The sequence below is a fragment of the Myxocyprinus asiaticus genome, chromosome 25, assembly GCF_019703515.2.
Source record: "Myxocyprinus asiaticus isolate MX2 ecotype Aquarium Trade chromosome 25, UBuf_Myxa_2, whole genome shotgun sequence".
Lineage (NCBI taxonomy): Eukaryota > Metazoa > Chordata > Actinopteri > Cypriniformes > Catostomidae > Myxocyprinus > Myxocyprinus asiaticus.
Genome location: NC_059368.1, coordinates 38,363,080 through 38,382,830, shown reverse-complemented (window position 1 = coordinate 38,382,830; position 19,751 = coordinate 38,363,080). Strand labels below are relative to the sequence as shown.

The window sequence follows — 19,751 nt, the reverse complement described above, 5'->3', positions numbered from 1 at the left end:
AGATAATCCCATTTTACCATATCAAACGCCTTTTCGGCGTCAAGTGAGATGGCAGCGACCGGAGACTGATCATTCGCTACTGACCACATGATATTGATAGAGACGCATGATGTTATCAGAAGAGCTGCGGCCCCGAATAAACCCCACCTGATCTATATGTATAAGAGGTGTCATAACCTTACTTAATCCGTTAGCCAAAATTTTTGACAAAATCTTTACATCTAGTTGGATCAGGGAGATTGGACGGTAACTTTTACACTCGCTTGGATCTTTGTCCGTTTTAAGAATAAGACTGATCCGGGCTTGTGTCATGGTTGGAGGAAGCTTTCCATTCTTTAATGATTCAGTATAAACTTCTAACAAAAGTGGAGCCAGTTCTGTAGCATAGGATCAAAAAAATTCTGCAGCAAAACCATCTGGCCCCGGAGCCTTGTCAGTAGGTAGGGACTTAATTACCTCGTCAAGCTCCTCCAAGGTTATCTCAGAATCAAGAGAGTTTTTTTGCTCAGTCGTCAGTTTAGGAAGATCTAATGGTTCCACAAAGTTTCTAATATCTTCATCAGTAGACGAAGACGTGAAACTATAAAGTTCAAGGTAGAACTCTTTAAAGGCTTATTAATATCAATGGCCGAGGTAAAAATTTCACCACCAGCAAATTTCACTGAGGGAATGGTAGAAAAAGACTCTCTCTGCTTTATATATCTAGCCAAAAGCTTCCCTGCTTTGTCCCCCATCTCATAGTATGACTGTCTTGCCCTAAATAACCAAAACTCCACTTTCTGTGACAAAATAGTATTATATCTGTATTTCAATCGGGTCAATTCTCTGAGGCCATCAGATGACATACGGCGCTTCAGCTCTGCCTCTGCACTTTTAATATTTCCTTCCAACTCCATGAGTTCTCGTGCCTTGGATTTTTTGATGAATGTGGCATACTGTATGACCCGGCCCCTAAGAACCTCCTTAAGTGCCTCCCAAGCCATGCCCACAGAGGATACTGAGGACCAGTTGGTCTCCATATAAACATTGATTTCAGTCTTTAACATTTGTTGGAAATCAGGATTTTGCAAAAGAGATACATTAAGGCGCCAACTATATGATTTATTTTTCTCTATATGTGGCAACATAAACTAAACTCACCAGGGCGTGATCTGAGACTAATATGTTTCCAACTGAGCAATCAACAACAGATGAAATGAGGGATTTGGATATAAAAAAAAATAAAAAAAAAATTATATTCTAGAATAAATCTTATGGACTGATGAAAAAAATTTATAGTCCCTACCAGATGGGTTCAAAGTCTCCAAATATCTGTAAGACCAAGATTTTTACACATCCTGTGAAGTGTCAATGTTGCTCTAGGGGGCTTACACACTTTTGCTTCACTGTGATCAAGGACTGAGTCCATCAAAAGATTAAAGTCTCCTCCCAATATTATATCATGAGGGGTGCCAGCGGCTTGCAACATCCCTTCAAGATCTATAAAAAAGCCCTGATCATCAGCGTTAGGTGCGTAAATATTAGCCAAAATCAGACTTTGCCCCTGAATTTCTGCTAAAACAATAATGACTCTCCCTAATTTAGCTTTAATCTGTTTGAGACATTTGAATTGTAAATCTGTAACATTTTTAAGGTGGGGCTTAGCAAAGAGTCACTTAGCTTATCAAAGATTAAACAAAAAAAAACCCTAATAATGAAGAAATGTACAGAAATGTGTCAATGTGAACTGACATTATTCAAACAGAAAAACATTTTGGGCTAGATTTTTATTCATAAGAAATTGATTAGACCGTTGAAAGTGGGCATTTCCAGGATGGAGGAAGACCGTATGCGAGTTTGCTAAAACAATGCCTAAACCACTATTGGTTATCATTATCTAAAAACCTGTACAGCCAAAGTAATATCATCGGAAAAGGAACGTCATTTCATGGGAAGAGCACATTATTACATTTTGATTCCAGAGATTGCAAAGACAGTTTTTTTTTCCTTTGAAATAACATGCACCAATTAATTATTTACACTAAGACCAGGAATGTGAAATAAGAAAGTAAATACTGTAGGGTACATTTTCTATTTCATGTTGAATAGGGCAATGTGTCTCCCCTGTGAAATCTGTGAAAATGTCAGCCATTTAAGATTGAAGGGAGTTTTTTTTTTCTTCTTCTATTTTTCTGGGGACTCAAAATAACATTGTTCTTTTAAAATTCATACAGGATTTTAACAGGATTTCCCTCCCTTCTTTCCTCAGCTATTTGTCTGTGGATATCTCTCTGAGCAGATTAGAAAAACATTCCTTCTACAACCTGAGGAAGATCACTCATATGTAAGTCAGAGCATCTCTAAAGTCAATTTTTTAAATCTAGTCAACCACAAAAAAAAAAATAAATAAATCCTCTTTCATTAAAATTACTCACAGTGAAACTAAGTTGCTTTATTTTAGCTAAAAAATGGTGTCTTGATTTACTTTACAGCATTGTGTTCGCAAGTATTTCTATAAAATCATATTGTTATTGTCCTTCGACATGCACCGCACATGTCACAACCTGTCTTGCACTTGACTTGAAAGTGAAGAGCTGCAAAAGTACTTAAGAAGTAATCTGAAAGTACTGTCTGGTATACATTTCTTTAAATGTGTGGGTTTGAAACCAGAATAAATGCAATAATGGTTTTGGAAACAGTTGGTTTTTTACAACAGCATTCTATATTTTAACAGAACCAGACCATAAAAACCATATTCATAAATTCACATAGCATATTGTTATTAAATGGCATCATATTACCATCTGCTGGGTTTGTAATATACACAGCACAGGAGATGCAATTGACTAAATTGTTCACAGCTATGATGGCTTAACAATCTGTAAGATGCACCAGAAGATGATGAAGATGATGATTAAAGTTTTTCTCAATTGATTTTACACATTTTACCAAACTAAGTTTGATATTCTCAAAACAATTTACTCAGCCATCTGAACATCTTAATTTTCCTAAACATACTGTAAATTTATCTTGATTTCATTTTCTTGCAACACTACACATAAATTTCCCTGATCCAACGTTCATGCTTTCGAAACAGTTTACACAGACAAAACAAATTAAAGCAATATTCTCAAATGCACATGGCGTGTTATCAAATGGCATCACATTGATATCTGCTGCGTTAGTAATGCACACAGCAAAGGAAATGCAATTGAATAAATTGTTCACACAACTATCATGAATTTGCTATCTATAAAAGGGGTCTAATGTGAAAACTCAGAGCAAACAAACAATGAGGAAGAGGAAGAACAAGACAAAGAAGAGGTGTAGACTGGGTAGAGGAAGAGGAAGATGTGATGAGGAAAGGGGGAAGTTGCTCAAAACTCCTTTAATGCCTACCCTTTGCAATAGCAAACAGATGTATCGGTGGCACACCCAAACTTAAATTTAAAATATATATTTAATTAAATGTGCTAGACAGGATTAGGCCTGTCAAAAAGAATAACTTGACCCCAGATAGCTCCAGGCCACATGGCTCCATCTTAACTCAGTTGCAAAGCACTTCGGTGGGTCAGCAGTTGCCTGTTGCTCACACCACTCCACTTTAAGAATGAGTCATTTGTGTGAGGGCTTGGTCCAGTCTTTGAATCCAGGCAAACACTTTGTCATGCTGAGTGCTTTATCAGTCCCTTCTTTGTTTAGTCCTCTCACTCCGTTGGCATTCCTCCTTCTCACATCACACGGACACAAGGCAAACTTTCTCCTTGCACCATCTCTGCACAACACTTGATTCACCCCACACCTGTCTTACCTGGTGCACTATACCGAGCAGCCATTATATTTGCTCTCTTTCTCATGGTAATTGAGTGGTGGATCCTTAAAGGGACAGTTTGCGTTTTCACTCTGCCACATGGAAATGGTGTAAAGATGCTGAGCAGAGAGGAAGAGGATAGTGTGGTGGAAGAAGAGACTAGAGGAGACAGAGAAGATGCTCAAATGATCTGAGAGCCCTCTAGTTCATTATGTTATGAATCAAGATCTCTTTCAGAGTTCGGCCTAATTTGAGTGACTTCAATCTCAACAAAAAACAAGAATAAGAGAGAGAAATGGCATTGGTCTGCACGCCACAATCTATGTTACAGGTCAACAAGGACCTAACATGACAATCTGTGTTTTGCTGTACTGTCTTGGAGCCATACAATATAAGTTGTAGCATAACCACAATTGCCTTTGTAGCAGGGAGAGAAGGCTCGGACATGGACATGCGGTGAAATATTACCCCAGAGGGCCCTTTTATGTGGGCAACTGAAGACACTGTGGTGTTCTGAGGTATGTGATGTTTTTGTTGTACAGCTGTCTGGTAGCATGTTTGGTGCTTCGATGTGTAATAACAGGGCGGGGGAAGTGAAGATAGCTGGGACAATGGCGCTGGCCTAGAAACTGAGAAATCCTCTTCTAGTCACATTCTGTAAGAGAGAGAAAACGAACAGCGTGAGTGTGGCTTGGAGTAAATTCTCACCTTCCTTAGAGTCGAGTTGCTTTTTATTTCTCTCTTCTTGATGAGCCACAGGTGTTTCTCCTTTTGAGAAAAGAAGGGGAACATCCGTGATAGGCCGTCTGCGTTCCCATTGGCTGTTCCAGCCCGGTGTTTCACTGTAAGTGGAAGTCCTGGAGTGCGAGAAATCAACTTGTGATGCAAGCATTGGTGTCTTTGGCTTTGGCTTTGGCTCCACTGCAGTGGTGCGTGATCCGTGGACAATATGAAGTGTCTGCTCAGGAAATAATAACCGAGCCCCTGAACTGCCCACTTTATTGCGAGCACTTCCTTTTTGTCAGCGTTGCGGGTTTCTGCCGGGGACAGCTTGCAGCTGATTTATATGATTGGATGCTCCTCACCTTGGAATTCCTGGGAAAGAACAGCCCTGAGCCTGTTTCAGAAGTGTCAGTCTGAAGAACGAAAGGCTTAAAAAAATCTGGTGCATGGAGGACGGGCTCTGAGGTGTGGCCGTTCTTTTGCATGGTGAAGGCTTTCTCAACATCCTCATTCCACTTCGTCTTTTCGAGCTGCCCTTTCCTGGTCAGGTCTGTGAGGGTACAAGCCAGAGAGGAGAAGTGGGGGATAAAACACATATAGTAGCCCGTCAACCCAAGGAAGAAATATACCTGTGTTTTTGTTTGAGGTTGAATTAAATTCTGCACCACTTCCACCTTCTTCTCCTGGGGTTTTTGGAGTCCTCACCCAATCTGGAAGCCCAGAGAGTGTGCCTCTGACATTAATGTCATTTCTTTAGACTGGTGGTGAGTCCAGCCCTACAGAGTTCCTCTAGCACCTTCTGGAGATGCAGCAGATGGTCCTCCCAGCTCTCGGCATGGATCACCACATAATCTAGGTAGGCAGCTTCATACTGGCGGTGGGGCTTGAGGTTGAGCACATCCATCATCCTTTGGAAGGTGGCAGGTGTCCCATGAAGGTCAAACAGTAGGACCTAATACTGCCAGTGCCCATTAGCTGGACTAAAGGCAGTCTTTTCCTTAGCAGTAGAGGTTAGTGGCACCTGCCAATAGCCCTTAGTCAGATCCAGGGTGAAGATGAAATGGGCTCTTCCCAGGCGTTCGATCATCTCATCCAGCCAAGGCATGGGGTAGCTATCTAAGATGGAGACTTCACTGGGCCAACAGAAGTCAGGCAGAAGGTGCCATCTGGCATCCTGGTAACGAGGTGCCCTCTGGTCAGCATCACACTAGAGAGGGGGCCCTCCAGGGGGTTATAGGAGCTCTCTCCCCCAATCTCGCTTGCAAACGCTGCCTCCCCAAGCTCTACCACAACCACCAGCTGGCCTAAATTCTGTGGATCTCTCATGCTTACATTCTGTTGCCATCCACGAGAAAGAGAGTGCAACAGCTTGTCAACGACCACTTTCTCTACCACCTGGGCAGCGGTGGGTTGGTCCTCCATCAGCCAGCGCTTGGCCAGCTGGAAAAGTTGTGCAGCCTGAGTGCGGATTGGGACCATAGGATTATGCGCCCAGTCAAAAAATCACTGCACTGTCTCAAGGGTGACAAACCCACTCTGGCCAATATCTCTGCTCTCAGGGCCTCATCATACATTGTGATGGCTGGGTCCAGGGAATAGTATGCTCCTTGAGGAAAGGCACAGTTATGTTTGACCACTCTTCCCTGTCCCAGCCCTCAAGGTCAGCCACCACTTAAAAAGTGTGGAGATAAGCCTCAATATCATCATTTTCAGAGAGTTTTGTAAGCATTGATTGGGCACGCTGTCAGGCGTCCACCTGCAGTGTTCGTGCAGCGATCACCCCACTAAGTCGCATGACTTCACGCTCCGTCCACTCTAGCCCGGCTATCAGATGTGTGTCAGACATGGATTCAACTTTCACACTGTTTTTGCTTTAGATCCATAGCTTGAGAAAACATATTGTGTGATGTGGATGAAATTTTTGGCCAGACAGAAATGAGAGGCATGATGAAAATGTACATGAACCTGTGAGGACACCAGTGAGTGCACAGGAGGAGACAGAAGCTGGCTCCCCGAGGAGAGGCACACTCTGCGTTTTAATGGCAGCGGTGATGAGGCTCCGCTCACATCAGGTGTGCCTGATCATCCACTGCCCAAATAAGGCTCATTAAGTTGCCTCTCTCCTCTCTCCTGCCCACTCCCATTTTGAGCCTGGCTGTAGGACCTAAAAGGTGGGACGATGATGATGAAAGAGAGGGGCGGGTCTTTCCGCCACAGAGCTCATATTCATCTGTCGTGGCTCTGATATGCAGACTGATTCAATGAGACTGAGTTACACACCGGTCTATTATTGTGATAACACGATGGCACGTAACAATAAAACAAACTGTGATTGGTCGCTTACATGTCTCAAATGGCTCCTTCACGTGCAAGCAGGTGATTTCCGCTGCCCTCGTGGCCTTAATATAGTAAAAGAAAATACAGTTACAGTGCTTAAACATTTTGTAGATTTGTAAGCATGGAAGTTACTCACACTGCATTAGAACGGGAGAGCCTACAGAGTAAATAACATTAAAACTCATACTGCATTTGGACAGGAGAGCCCACACTGCAATTCGAATGGGAGAGCCTGCTACGAATAGATTTGTAGATTTGTAAACATGGAATTTGCTCACACTGCATTCGAATGGGAGAGCCTATAGAGTAAATAACATTAAAACTCACACTGCATTTGAACAAGAGAGCCCACACTGCAATTTGAATGCAAGAGCCTGGGACCAATACTCAGAAGCTCATGCTGCATCCCAACGGAAGACCCCACACTGAGATTCAAACGTGGTGCCAAGTAAAGAGCCTTACCAAACTGAGGTTTGCGACTGGTGGATATTCAAGAGCCACACCCCAAGACTTTAAATAGAGGGAAAAGCCAATTGTGCTCGAATGATATAAGTTTGATACCTGGGGATGCTTAAACTAGAATAAAAGAATATTAACCTTGCTTGGACTCCATCATACTGTATTTACATGGAAATAATTAATGCTGCATTTAAAACAAGCTCTCACTCAATTAAACAATTAGACTGCATAGCTCTTAGAATGTGTAAATTATTAGTTCTGATGTAACTGAGGAAACATGTCAAAAGACCATCTAGTGAATCAGTTAGTTGCTAGGGCAAACCTTGACTTTAGTTGCTGCTCTTAAATAGAAAAAGCGAAATGAGTAGAGGTTTACTGCGATGCCAGATTTAAAGTGGGTCAATTAGAGATTTAATTTAGGTTCTTCTCAAGTTAATTGGTAAATTAAATTTAAGTAGGTAAATTGAAAATAGCTAAAATGGCTTTTTTTTACACAGGCTCATTTTCTATTCAAATTGGAGACAATGCATTCAAACAGGAGAGTATTTATGCATGTGTGTCAGCGTTATTGTCCCCAGTCATGGTTAATTATGGATCGCTGCGTGTTCGGCTCCCACACCAGACTCAGCAAATAGGAATTTGGTCTACACTGGATTGGAGGGATTAGAATTACAGTATGAAATAAAAAGGCTGAAAACAACACTAAAATAAAGTGGTGGTCGCCATAGCCACAAAAGTTAAAAATAGTTAGTTACTGCAGCAGCTTCTGTTGAATAACATTATTACATGCGATGGAAGAGCTTCATCTGATGAGGGGAAATGTTTCAAGCTGAGGAGTGAGTCATCAAAGTCTGCCATGGTTGAGTGCACGAAGCTAAATGCCAGAAAGACTGCCACTAGAGTGAGATAAACGGTGTCTTTTATATTCTGTGGGTTGATTGGCAGATTAGATAAGCTCCTCCCGAACATTTGTTTATAAGACTGCATTAATTACATGGGAAGTAACGTCAAGTCTATTAGTAAATCTATAGACAAGCAGATTTTACATAAAGGATGATAAGATTTGTTTTGGTCAAGAACGACTTAGGGTGTGCTCCATTCAGCTGTGAACATCCCTATGCCCTATTACCATCTAAGACTTTATCATGTAATAGCTTTGGGGGGGCTGTAAGGTGTGGTGCTCAAAAAATAACGGCAATTTGGAACTCACTTTTTAAGTCATTTTTATTTGAATTTGTGTAGCTTGGCTACCATGGTTGTTCTCCCTTCGAAGTGCCCTGTGGAGGCAGCATTTATGCCATTTGAGTGTTAAAATACTCTTAAAAATTAAACACCTAAAAAAAAAAAATCATATTTTTTTTAAACACTTAATCCTAATGTACCTTGTCATGTCCTACTGAAATTTAGTTGACATGAGTTTTTCCGCCTTTTTAAAAAATTGTAAAGAATTTATGTAGCGTGAAAAATTGCTGTCCCCCATTTTTTTGTCAGTACCGAAACAAACACAAAAAGTCTCTCTGGACTGAAGCAAAACTTGGCCACACCCCAAACCATGTGACCAGGAAGACAAATTAAGCAATTTCCTCTCCCTGGACCATGTGTTGTGTAGATGTATCTTAACATTTTGAAATAATAGTGTTGTAAAGTCAGAAAACCTGGATGTGATTTTTAAAGTGTCATTACCGAACTTGTTGTTAGTCTTATAAATCACAAAACGTGATATTTGAAAAAATTACATGTATTTTTCGTGATTTCCTCTGTTCAAATGAGTGATATCTAGAATTCTACTGTGCTGATATTTTACTGTAATATAAGGGCAAGATTAGCTTGAATAGTCAAACCCAAAACAGTCAATACCGAAAAATTTGTTGTCATTTCCGAACAAGCTCTGGTTGTTTTGGTATTGACATATTTGTTTTGGTAGTGATATTAAGTTGTTTTTTCAGATTTTATTTGCAAAAATATACATAATTTAGGTACAGCTGTACACCTACTTATTCATGCAATTATCTAATCAGCCAATCGTGTGGCAGCAGTGCAATGCATAAAATCATTCAGATATGGGTCAGGAGCTTTAGTTAATGTTCACATCAACCATCAAATTGGGGAAAAATGTGATCTCAGTGATTTCAATTGTGGCATGACTGTTGGTGCCATATGGGCTGGTTTGAATATATCTGTAACTGCTGATCTCCTGTGATTTTCACGCACAACAGTCTCTAAAGTTTACTCAGAATGGTGCCAAAAACAAAACAAACAAAAAAAGCGACAGTTCTGCGGATGGTAACACCATCCTGATGACAGAGGTCAACGGAGAATGGCCAGACTGGTTTGAGCTGACAGAAAGGTGACGGTAACTCAGATAACCACTCTGTACAATTGTAGTTAGCAGAATAACATCTCAGAATGCACAACATGCCAAACCTTGAGGCAGATGGGCTACAACAGCAGAAGAAAATGTCGGGCACTTAATTAAGATCATCGTGTTTCTAATAAAGTGCTCAGTGAGTGTAAATATATATATTTTTAACTTTTTTAACTAGACTGATACAGGCAGATAGACACAAGAGATGCAAATATGCCCAAGAGTGCCTATGTGAATATAGGTGGAGGATCAGGGATGACCCCATAAGATATCAACAATTAACATACAAAAAGCAAGAGAATAAACATTTAAGATGAAAGCAAGTGGAACATTTTAAAATATAAAAGACTTGACTGACAGGGAAAAGAGTTACACTCATAGGGCACGGAAGAAAGCACAGAAAGAGCTAGAGACATTCTGCAGGGAAACAACTCCACCTTGTACATCAATTGAAGGTGAACATACACCAGACTATAACATACTGTACCTGAAACCTGAACATCCCTGAACATACTTGCTAAAAGTATCATGAAGTGACTTTACGTGTAAAACTAATAAGTAAAGGGTGTTCCATGAAAATAAAGTCACTATCAAAACATCAAGGTCACAACCGAAACACTTTTATATATATATATATATATATATATATATATATATATATATATATATATATATATATATATATATATTAATGTTATATCATAATTTATTTTTTTAAATGGTGACCAGGATGGGACATGTTTCATATTATTATTCTATGAATATCAACATGATATCTTCAATATTTTACATTTAGCAAAGAAAAAAGCGATTGATTTTTACATTAGTTGCATAAATTAAAGTATAATAGGGAATATGAAATAGTTCTGTAATTACTTAAAAGTTAATATAGGCAACAAACATATTAATAAAATTGATTATTTTATGTTGAATCAACAAAAATGAAGAATACTTAGTTGTTTCCCATTTATTAGTTTTTTTTATTTATTTATTTATTTTATGTTTCGGTATTAAGAAAATAGGGACGCTGTCTAAAAGTAGGAATAATTGTGAAAATTCATTAAAAGATTTCAGTGTACCCATAGTGAATTTATACATTTCAGAAACAGTGCAATACAAACTTCTGTAGAATGACCCATATATACATGCATATAAAATTATAGTTCATTATAGTTCAGATAGAGCAGATAATATTCAAATTCCACTAGCATTTGGGAAAACATATGCAACATATATGAAAATAGCAATTTTTTTTTAAATATAAGCGATGTTGCATATACTGCATGTACAAGGATGTGACTTTCAGTGAAAGGACTAGTGAAAACCATTTATGAACATTTATTTTAGATATGTGTTTTGCATATTGCCATATATCAGAATTCTGCACACACACAAAATAAATTTAAAATGTATGTATTTCAATTTTATGTGCATAAATCCTAAAATTATTATTATTATTACTATTATTATTTAGAGTCTGTATGGCCTAATGATGCAATACAGAAAGAGTCACTGTATCTTCTCACTTTTTTACATGACACAGTCATGCATCATACAGTATTTTGACAAAAAGTAGGCACCCGTGCCTGTCATCTCGACTTGTGTCTCATAAATGCAAATGCTAAAATTTTGTGGCTGACCACAAAGTTTCCCGTGGGAATGCAGTTGTTTTGCGAGAGTCAAGTCCAGTCAAGTCATTTTTATTTGTATAGCACTTTTAACATCACACTTCGTTTCAAAGCAGCTTTACAGGAAATCATACATTAACAGAAAATGAAACTGTAACATCTATAAATATAAGGTATAGCGAAAGAGAGCATGAAAAAGCGAAAATTTTGTTTTTTCCCCTCCCTACTAATTTTCCCCCACCACAATGTCCCCTTAGAGGCTCCGGCGAATGCTACAAATGTACCCAAAATTTGCGCAGAAATTTTTTTGGGGCCTTTTAGCTGACTAGACATTTAGCAGACCGATCACACTGTGAATGCAGCAACAGTAGGTTGAAAGTTCTGCTGCTGAAATTGGTCTGTGCGTAATAAATTTGAATTATTGCCCTAAAACCTGGGTCTTGGAGGATGCTCACGCAAAACACTCTCAGTAGCTCCAGTAGCTCTAGAGGAAAATTTATTCATGCTTGAATTGATTCAAAAAATGTCTGATGGGAGATGGTGGTTTTCAGTGATTCAGCTAAATGGGGTTGATTTTCAGAGTACATCATCAGAAGCAACATTCATAATGTGGCTGACCTTAAGATCAGCCACAGTATGCCGACTCTTTGACAAGTGTTATCTCCTTGCATCAGCTCCAGCATCAAGAGTATGGGAGACCCGGGTTCAGATCCCAAGTAGAAACCAGAAAGTGATCACATTCGCTTAAGCCAGTGGTTCTAAAATTTTTTTGGCACTTTCAGCTGCGGTCAGGACCTCTGTACATTAATTTAAACTTGATTAATTATATTGACAAACTTTAATTACCATTGAAATAAAAACGGACTTTTCTGCCATCATTTATTCACCCTCGTCATTCAAAACCAGTACGACTTTCTTCATCCATGAAACACAAGATTGAGAGATGAGAGGATCGTGATTGTGGCTGTCCAAGCTCCAAAAGCACACATCAAAGCACTTTAAAGTAGTCCATAACACTCGTGCCTTAGATCTAAATTCTTCTGAAGCCATGATAGTGTTGTGAGTGGAACAGACTGAAACGTAAGAGTTAATTCACCTATTCATCCATTTGAAACTGGCGCGAACACCAGAACGGCTTGTTTTCGTAAACGTTGCGAGCACACCTGACACCATGAACGCTTTGGGCTGTTGAGAGATGCGCAAGCAGGAAGCGCTGCGGTGCCAGGCGAAAGTTTAAACAAGGCAGGAGAAAAGGCAAAGGAAAAGAATTTGCGCACATTGTTTCTTGTGTTCATTGTTAGTATTGTTGTTGAATGTGTGAAAGTGAAAGAGATTTGAGAACGGGCCAGTCTTCTGCGCCCCCCTTACAATACCTCTGCGCTGCCCCCTACAGGGCGCACCCCACACTTTGTGAACTGCTGGCTTAAGCAATGACGAGCACGATTCAGAGTTTGTATTTTCTACTCTAGCATTACATTTTAACTTTAGGTTTAGGTTTGGAAGTTGGGTTGGGGGTGTAAAGATGATAAAATATGCATTTCTCTTCAGTGTATTACAGCCTGTACAGCTAAAAACAACACGCTTCACAACTCTCTTTTGGCGCCCCTCCAAGGACATTAAATCCAGAAAATGGAGCTGGCATGTGCCCATACGCCCTACAGCAGTTAGGGCTTTGGCCACTGTGGGCAGTGTTTCAAATTTCGATAAGCGCAGGGCAGTTTTAGCTAAAGAAATGTCAACCTACTGTTCCAGATTTCACTGTGAGATCAGTCTGTTTGGATGGCTGTGCTAATTTGGAGAACATTGATTGTAGAAAGGTATAAAGGTGCGACCCACGCATCCACATGTGTGGACGTTGTATTTTGGCTTCGCTATACACAATGCATAACTGAAATGAAGTAAAACCAGCTGAATACTGTTCGCAAGACTCTACACTGTCATTTAAGGGTTAAACTTCTGGCACGTCGCGTTACGTGACACAACAGCATGACATTGATACAGTATAAAGGAAGCGCTGCAACTGGCGCAGCATCAACAAAAGTGCCTCTCGTAAGAAACCTTTTTACGTTTTCTGATTGAAACCTGTTTGGTTGTAAAGAGCAGCGTCTCTAGTTTCATTTGATATGCTGCTTTAAAAAATCTGTTCATTTTTTGCGCGTCAGCATGCTGATAAAGATGAAGTCCACATATGTTGAAATTAGGACCACGTTCCCTCTAAAGTTGAAAAAAACATGTTAGTTATTTTGAATATCTTTCAACATTAACACATCTGTGGGCCAATTCACTTCATTTTAATAGAAATTATGTAATTGTTTTATATTGTTATCATTGTACAATATGGTTATATTCATTAACATTAGTAAATACATTCCTAAATACAGTATTTACCATGCATTTTCACATTGAGAATAAATGTATTCATGCAAAAGCTGAAAATGTTGCTTTCAGAGGCTTTATATGGAGTTAGGATGAAAATAAGGTGCATTTCTAACTGTTCTGAGACCAGTGCAGACAGATTAAGTTATTTACTAAATAGGGAGCAAGTGTGCATCCTATAGCTTTCTATGCAGCTAAGTGCATTCACTCCTAAAATCAGACCAAAAGTTCAGTTTCAGGCTGCAGATGATGTTTGGACTGCTCAACATGTTTGGCAGAGATGGGACAATGATAATCAGTGCATAGATTCCGAATTTTATAATGTATAATTTTATTTTAACATGGTTGGCAGTGATTTGATGATGCTGGCCATTACTTTGAATAAGAATTATTAATTCAGCTTTATAGAAAATCCACTGTAATGTCTATAAAGTCTCAAAAACATTAATAGCCAACACTCTTGGACACACACAAAAAAAAAAAAAGAAATCTGACTTTCTATAGCTTGGTATTACTTAAAATTTCACAACTTTGTTCCGTTGTCCACACATGTTAGATCCGTTGTTTCACACTTTCAGAAATCAGAATTTACACATTTTATACTACTTTATAAATATATATTTGAAGTCAAAGAATAATCTCTAATATTCTGGGTGGGCCTGGGTCTAATTTGGGTGGGCCCACCATTGGCTACGCCACTGCATCAATATGACTACTTCTGATTGATTTTAATGGACATTTTGATTAATTAGCTTGAATTACATTTGAATAAACAAAATAAGGCTGAAGTTACTGAACACAGTTGTGTGAATCCAATTGGCATGACGTTAAGTCAATCTAGAATGTTATTTATTTATTTATTTGAGTGCAAGTGGCTTTTTGTTGAACGCCTGTTTAAATGCACCATCTGATGTTATCTTGTCCATCAAATATCATGACATGTCTTGCCTCTGTAATCTTTCTTTGCTGGACATTTCTTTTATTGTAACAGAAAACATTCTTTGAATAACCCAGTTCAGCTGAGTAACTTGAAGAAGAGCAAATGAGGTCGAAGAATGTTATTTCCATCATCTAAGTATGAAAGTAATGTGAAAATAATTCCATTGCATTCAAGTGTATATCCAGCTCTTCCATTGAAGAGCTCAAAAACTGCTATGCAGAGATACATAGATGTTTTGTGAAGCACAAAGGGTGTTGCATACTATGCTTACTGCACTCACATAATAAAAAGACATATCAGTGCATGTATTATACAGTATTTACAGTGAGATCTTACAATTCTTTCTATCTACCTTTTTCAGAGAAATAAGGAACACAAGAAATCTGACATTCATCCATCCAGAGGCTTTTAAGGATCTCCCTAATTTACAGTATTTGTGAGTAAACACTGTCCATATATTCTCATTTGTCTTGTCCACAAACTGTCATTTTATACGACATACATACTTTGGCATAAATCCTGGTCTATATTGCACCTTATTTTGGCCAAGAACCGCCCACTTAGACAGGAAGAGACCATCTGACTGACAGCTGAAGAGGCCAATCATAGTTTGTTTTGTTTTTGCATGCCGCACACGGGCAGGTTTATATGATTGCATATTAACAGTTAATTTTACTCTTAGGCAAATGGTGCATTGAGGATCTTTTAATATTTCACTGATTCTTGAGACATGTCATACATACAAAAGTCCTCTTTATGTTAAAAATCAAGAAATTCATACTAATAAAAATACTGATAAGGTTAAATCTGAAGGAAATACGCATATTTGGGGCATTCATTACTTATATTTTAAAATAATTTCATTAGAATGTTTGTGGTCACAATTTTAAACTGCCAAACAAAGTGTTTAAAAATGCAACAAATTACTAAATATCAATATCAAATTAAAGGTAGGGATATGTAAGATATCAAACAATTCATAAAGTAAACTTTAAATCATATTTTTCCTAAACAAAAATTGCCTGTCAAAGTTGTGTCCTCACTTTGCGTCAACTCCGTCAGATTTTTGTAATAATAACCTGAATAAATTAGACAATATCATGATCAGATATAATTCTGAGGAACCTTTTCACACTTCCTGCTCATGGTGGATGCAACAGTAGGACACGTGGTCTGGTAAGTTTAAAAAAAAAAATATATATATATATATATTTTAAACAATCAATGTTTAAGTCTCTGCGGTCACAGCTTCAGCTTGTCAACACCGTCTTCCCATTGCGATAATTTCTGTTAAGAACTGTGGGACACATTTTGGCATTTTAGTTATAGAGGCAGCTTCAACTGAGAAAAAATTGGCTCCAGTGTTATATAAAATATTCAATTCTGTCAACTCCATCAGAATTTTCAGAATATTGTAAAATAGAAAATAAAAAAAATGTTATCACTTAACTCCTTTACTGAACACTATTTTTATATAATTAAAGACTGTTAACTCTTGTTGGATGGATCAAATTAAAATAGCATGTCTGACGGAGTTGACACAAATGACAATACGATGTAAGTTATGAAGTGAATAAATGTCAATTTTCAGAAAAAAGTGTTTTTATAAAAACCTGTTCCCTTACATGGTTTGTTAGCTGAGACCTTTGTCTACAAATATAGCTATTTCAAATTCATTTAGAATTTAGAAAAACATGTTTTGCAAACAAATATAATGTTCAGCGGATTCTGCACATGTGGCCTCTGAGGAACCCCAAATGGTGCCTTGAGTATCTTGTCATTTTTACAATGTATCTTCTTGAGAATTAGCCAAAGTTTTGCCAATTCCTGGAAAACTGTTTATTCCCGTGCTTAGTTCTTCCTCGCTAGCACTCATATATTCAACACGGTACTGTTTAAACACGATTTTGTCTTCGGCAGAAAAACAAAAACAAAAACCAGTGCACTCCAACTTCCAGAAGTTGCATTGTAATGGGACAATCGGATTGGAGCTTGCGATTTTAGTACTTTTCAGTTTTGTGTGCAATGTGTATCAAGTGCTCAGGAAACGTACTGTGGGTGGTTCATTTGAGGCAGAATTTTCCATTTTGTGGCATTTAATATGACTAAAGGGGCTTCCACATGACTCACAATGGGGTGTCAACAAACTGCTAAACATAAGCGACAAGCACCCATTTGATCTTCACATGAAAAGTGCTGCAGATAATGTCTTGTTTTGATTTTAGCACTGGCATCACCCGCATAATGATACTTTATCTGTATTGTCCGTTAATCATTTGCCGATGCTTCAGAAGGTCAGCAACAACAGTCAAAGTTGAAAATGTTTGTACCGGGGATAACGATGAAGTTGATACTTCTCTCTGTTGAGCTCAAAGTGTTCGGCAACGCTGACACGTGTCATGTGGAAGCCCCTTAAAAACATAGAATGGTAACCTGAGAGATGTTGTGTTTGTACAGAGGCTTATTCAACATGGCCCTCACCATCTTTCCTGACCTGACCAACATCCAGTCTGATGTCTCGTACTTTCTGCTGTGAGGAGCATTCTGATTCTGCTGTTTACATACGTGTGTGTTGATGTTTTATGAAGTGTTTTTCTTCATTCCTTTTTGCTCTTTCTACAGAGAAATTAGTGATAATCCCTACATTGCTGAAATTCCAGTTAACGCTTTCCTCGGCATTACCAATGACATGCTGACAGTGTAAGTCACTCATTTCTGTCTTTCACTGTAAAATTACTCTGTATTACTGGTTAATGAGTTTTTATCCATCCATATATTGATTTCCATTTCATGATTGACTTTTACTGAGAAAGTACATGTAAAACTATGTAGTTATTAAGTTAAATTTACCATGGGAAAGGGGTGTTCTGGTAAAACAAAACAAAAAGACACAAATGATCAATAGTTACATTCATTACAGTAATATTAAAATAATTATTTCACCAAAAAAATGGCTAGTTAGCATGAAATACTTTAGGAAGTTGAGATATCCTGTGGTGTGACATGCTATATTCCATCTAAAATTATTTTAAACAGTATTTTGATCATTCTCTTATTAATATACAGTAAATGTAGCTTTGATGACCTCATATTATTTGAGAGAATACATGGAATATTTGTTCTTTTAAAGATGAATTTGTTTCACCATGGGACCATTTAAAATAAACTATTGAAGGCAAAAAAGGCGTGTAAAAAGCCGTCCTAAATTGTTCGGTCATTGAATTTTTTCTGATGTAATAAAACTACATAAATCAACCACAATGCAGAAAAGACACAGACAGACAGGGGCGGGGTTACGATTTCTGTGGCCCTAAGCAACTGTCCAGCCAGGGGCCCCCTTTTGGCATACAACTGGGGGAAATTACATAAGTGATTTTGTCATAATTTTAAAAACATTTCTAAAAGCCATTGTAGCCAAGTACATTCAAAAATTTTAATGAAATAAAAATATAGATGAATGCATGTTTTCCACAGTTTTTCCACATAAATGAACAGGAAGAATAGTATTTAATTTTTAATATATTAAATATAAGGCAGATGCTATTTGCACCCTGGTGCAAATAATCATAAATGCTATTTACACCCCAGTGCAAATAGTGGCAGATATTTTCACCCCAACTCTGGTGCAAATAATAGTAGATAATAATTGCACCCTGGTGCAAATAGTGTCAGATGCTATTTGCACCCATATTTAAATACTAACATACAGTATGGGCATCACTGCAGTGTGTTTATTGCGTTTATTTACAGTCCCACAGACACACTACCTTAACCCCTACCCCTAAACCTAAACTTAAACTTACCTTAGAAAAAATAACCTTGGTTTTACTATAGTAACCACAGTTTCACCATGGCATTTTTTGTAAATTTACAGTAACCACAAAATTAACCATGGTTAATATATTACCACCATATTTCTCTACTATCAAAATGGTTAATTGTATTATAACTATTGTTAATGCCAAAAAACATGGTTACTGCAATATAAGTAATACAGTGATACAATGTACAGTACACACAAGCGATGGCAGTCGTGGGAACGAGTGCGATCGACAGACCCCGCCTCCAGATCAGACCCTTCTCTGCACTCCTCGACATTCACCGTGACCAAATCACTGCGATGAAATCAACCTTTATATTCATTTTTATCTATTATTTTAAGTAGTATTAAAAGAAATATTAAGAGTGGAAATGGGAAATCGGATAGGAAAAAGAGTGGGACAGAAGGTGGAATCAATCCGCGGTCGCTAGGACAACAGTACACATTCACACATCGACTTTACACCCCACGCCACTGCAGCGACACCTGCTGTTTGGTTTGTCGTATATTTCTGTGGTTTCACCAGACTATTGGGGTGCAAATAGCTGCACTGTGTGGCAGATGCTATTTACACCGGGGTGGAAATAGACATTCCATTAATATAATTTATATGCACCAATACAATGATAAAAAACAATATCTACCTACTTACAGTTTTATAAAAAAAAAAATTTAATTAACAGTGTACAAAAACTGCAATTTATAAACTTATATTTTGGAACCCAGATTAGTATAATTTATTATTGTTCAGTCAAGCTTATTAATATAATATGCTACTGAATTACATTATTTTGAAGATTTGTTTTATAATTTGTTTTAATAGTAATATACAATATTCTTTCATATTTACTTCACCTTCACCTGGAGCTTTTATTTTGACGGCGTGTTATATTGCACTGCCGTGTCAAACTGCATTTGACAGTTTAAAATGTTGCTCATTACAAATTTAATTGAAATTGTCATCTCCTCTTTTTCTGTGATACTGTGTCACATATTTAGATTTGTATAATAAAGTGGCATCAAATGTTTGGAAGTGCATGAATGGGTGAATCTGCAGCGCTTTGCCATCACAATGCATGTGAACCATTCCGAGATGGCTGAAACAGTGCATCCGTGCGTGAACACAGAACGACACGTTAACCATCAGCCCATGAGCATTTTGCTCAGCATTCCAACCGGGCCCCACCAGACGTCCAGTTGCGTGGTTTGCGTGGTGTAAACACCATAACTACCCCAAACATACACTTACACACAAAAATGAACTGGTGACACTATAACCCAGAGCATTTATTTATTTATTTATTTTTGTCCGA

At 38.0% G+C, this 19,751-nt stretch overlaps 1 protein-coding gene across 1 annotated transcript in view; it reads left to right on the top strand.

Annotated features, from left to right (window-relative positions):
* LOC127416006 (thyrotropin receptor-like) overlaps window positions 1-19,751 on the top strand; it is a 63,984-nt gene that overhangs the window by 32,423 nt on the left and 11,810 nt on the right. The window contains exons 3-6 of the mRNA XM_051655084.1: window positions 2,249-2,323; window positions 14,980-15,054; window positions 17,076-17,150; window positions 17,241-17,318. Coding sequence (XP_051511044.1) covers window positions 2,249-2,323; window positions 14,980-15,054; window positions 17,076-17,150; window positions 17,241-17,318 — 303 coding nt within the window. The remainder of the gene's footprint in view (window positions 1-2,248; window positions 2,324-14,979; window positions 15,055-17,075; window positions 17,151-17,240; window positions 17,319-19,751) is intronic.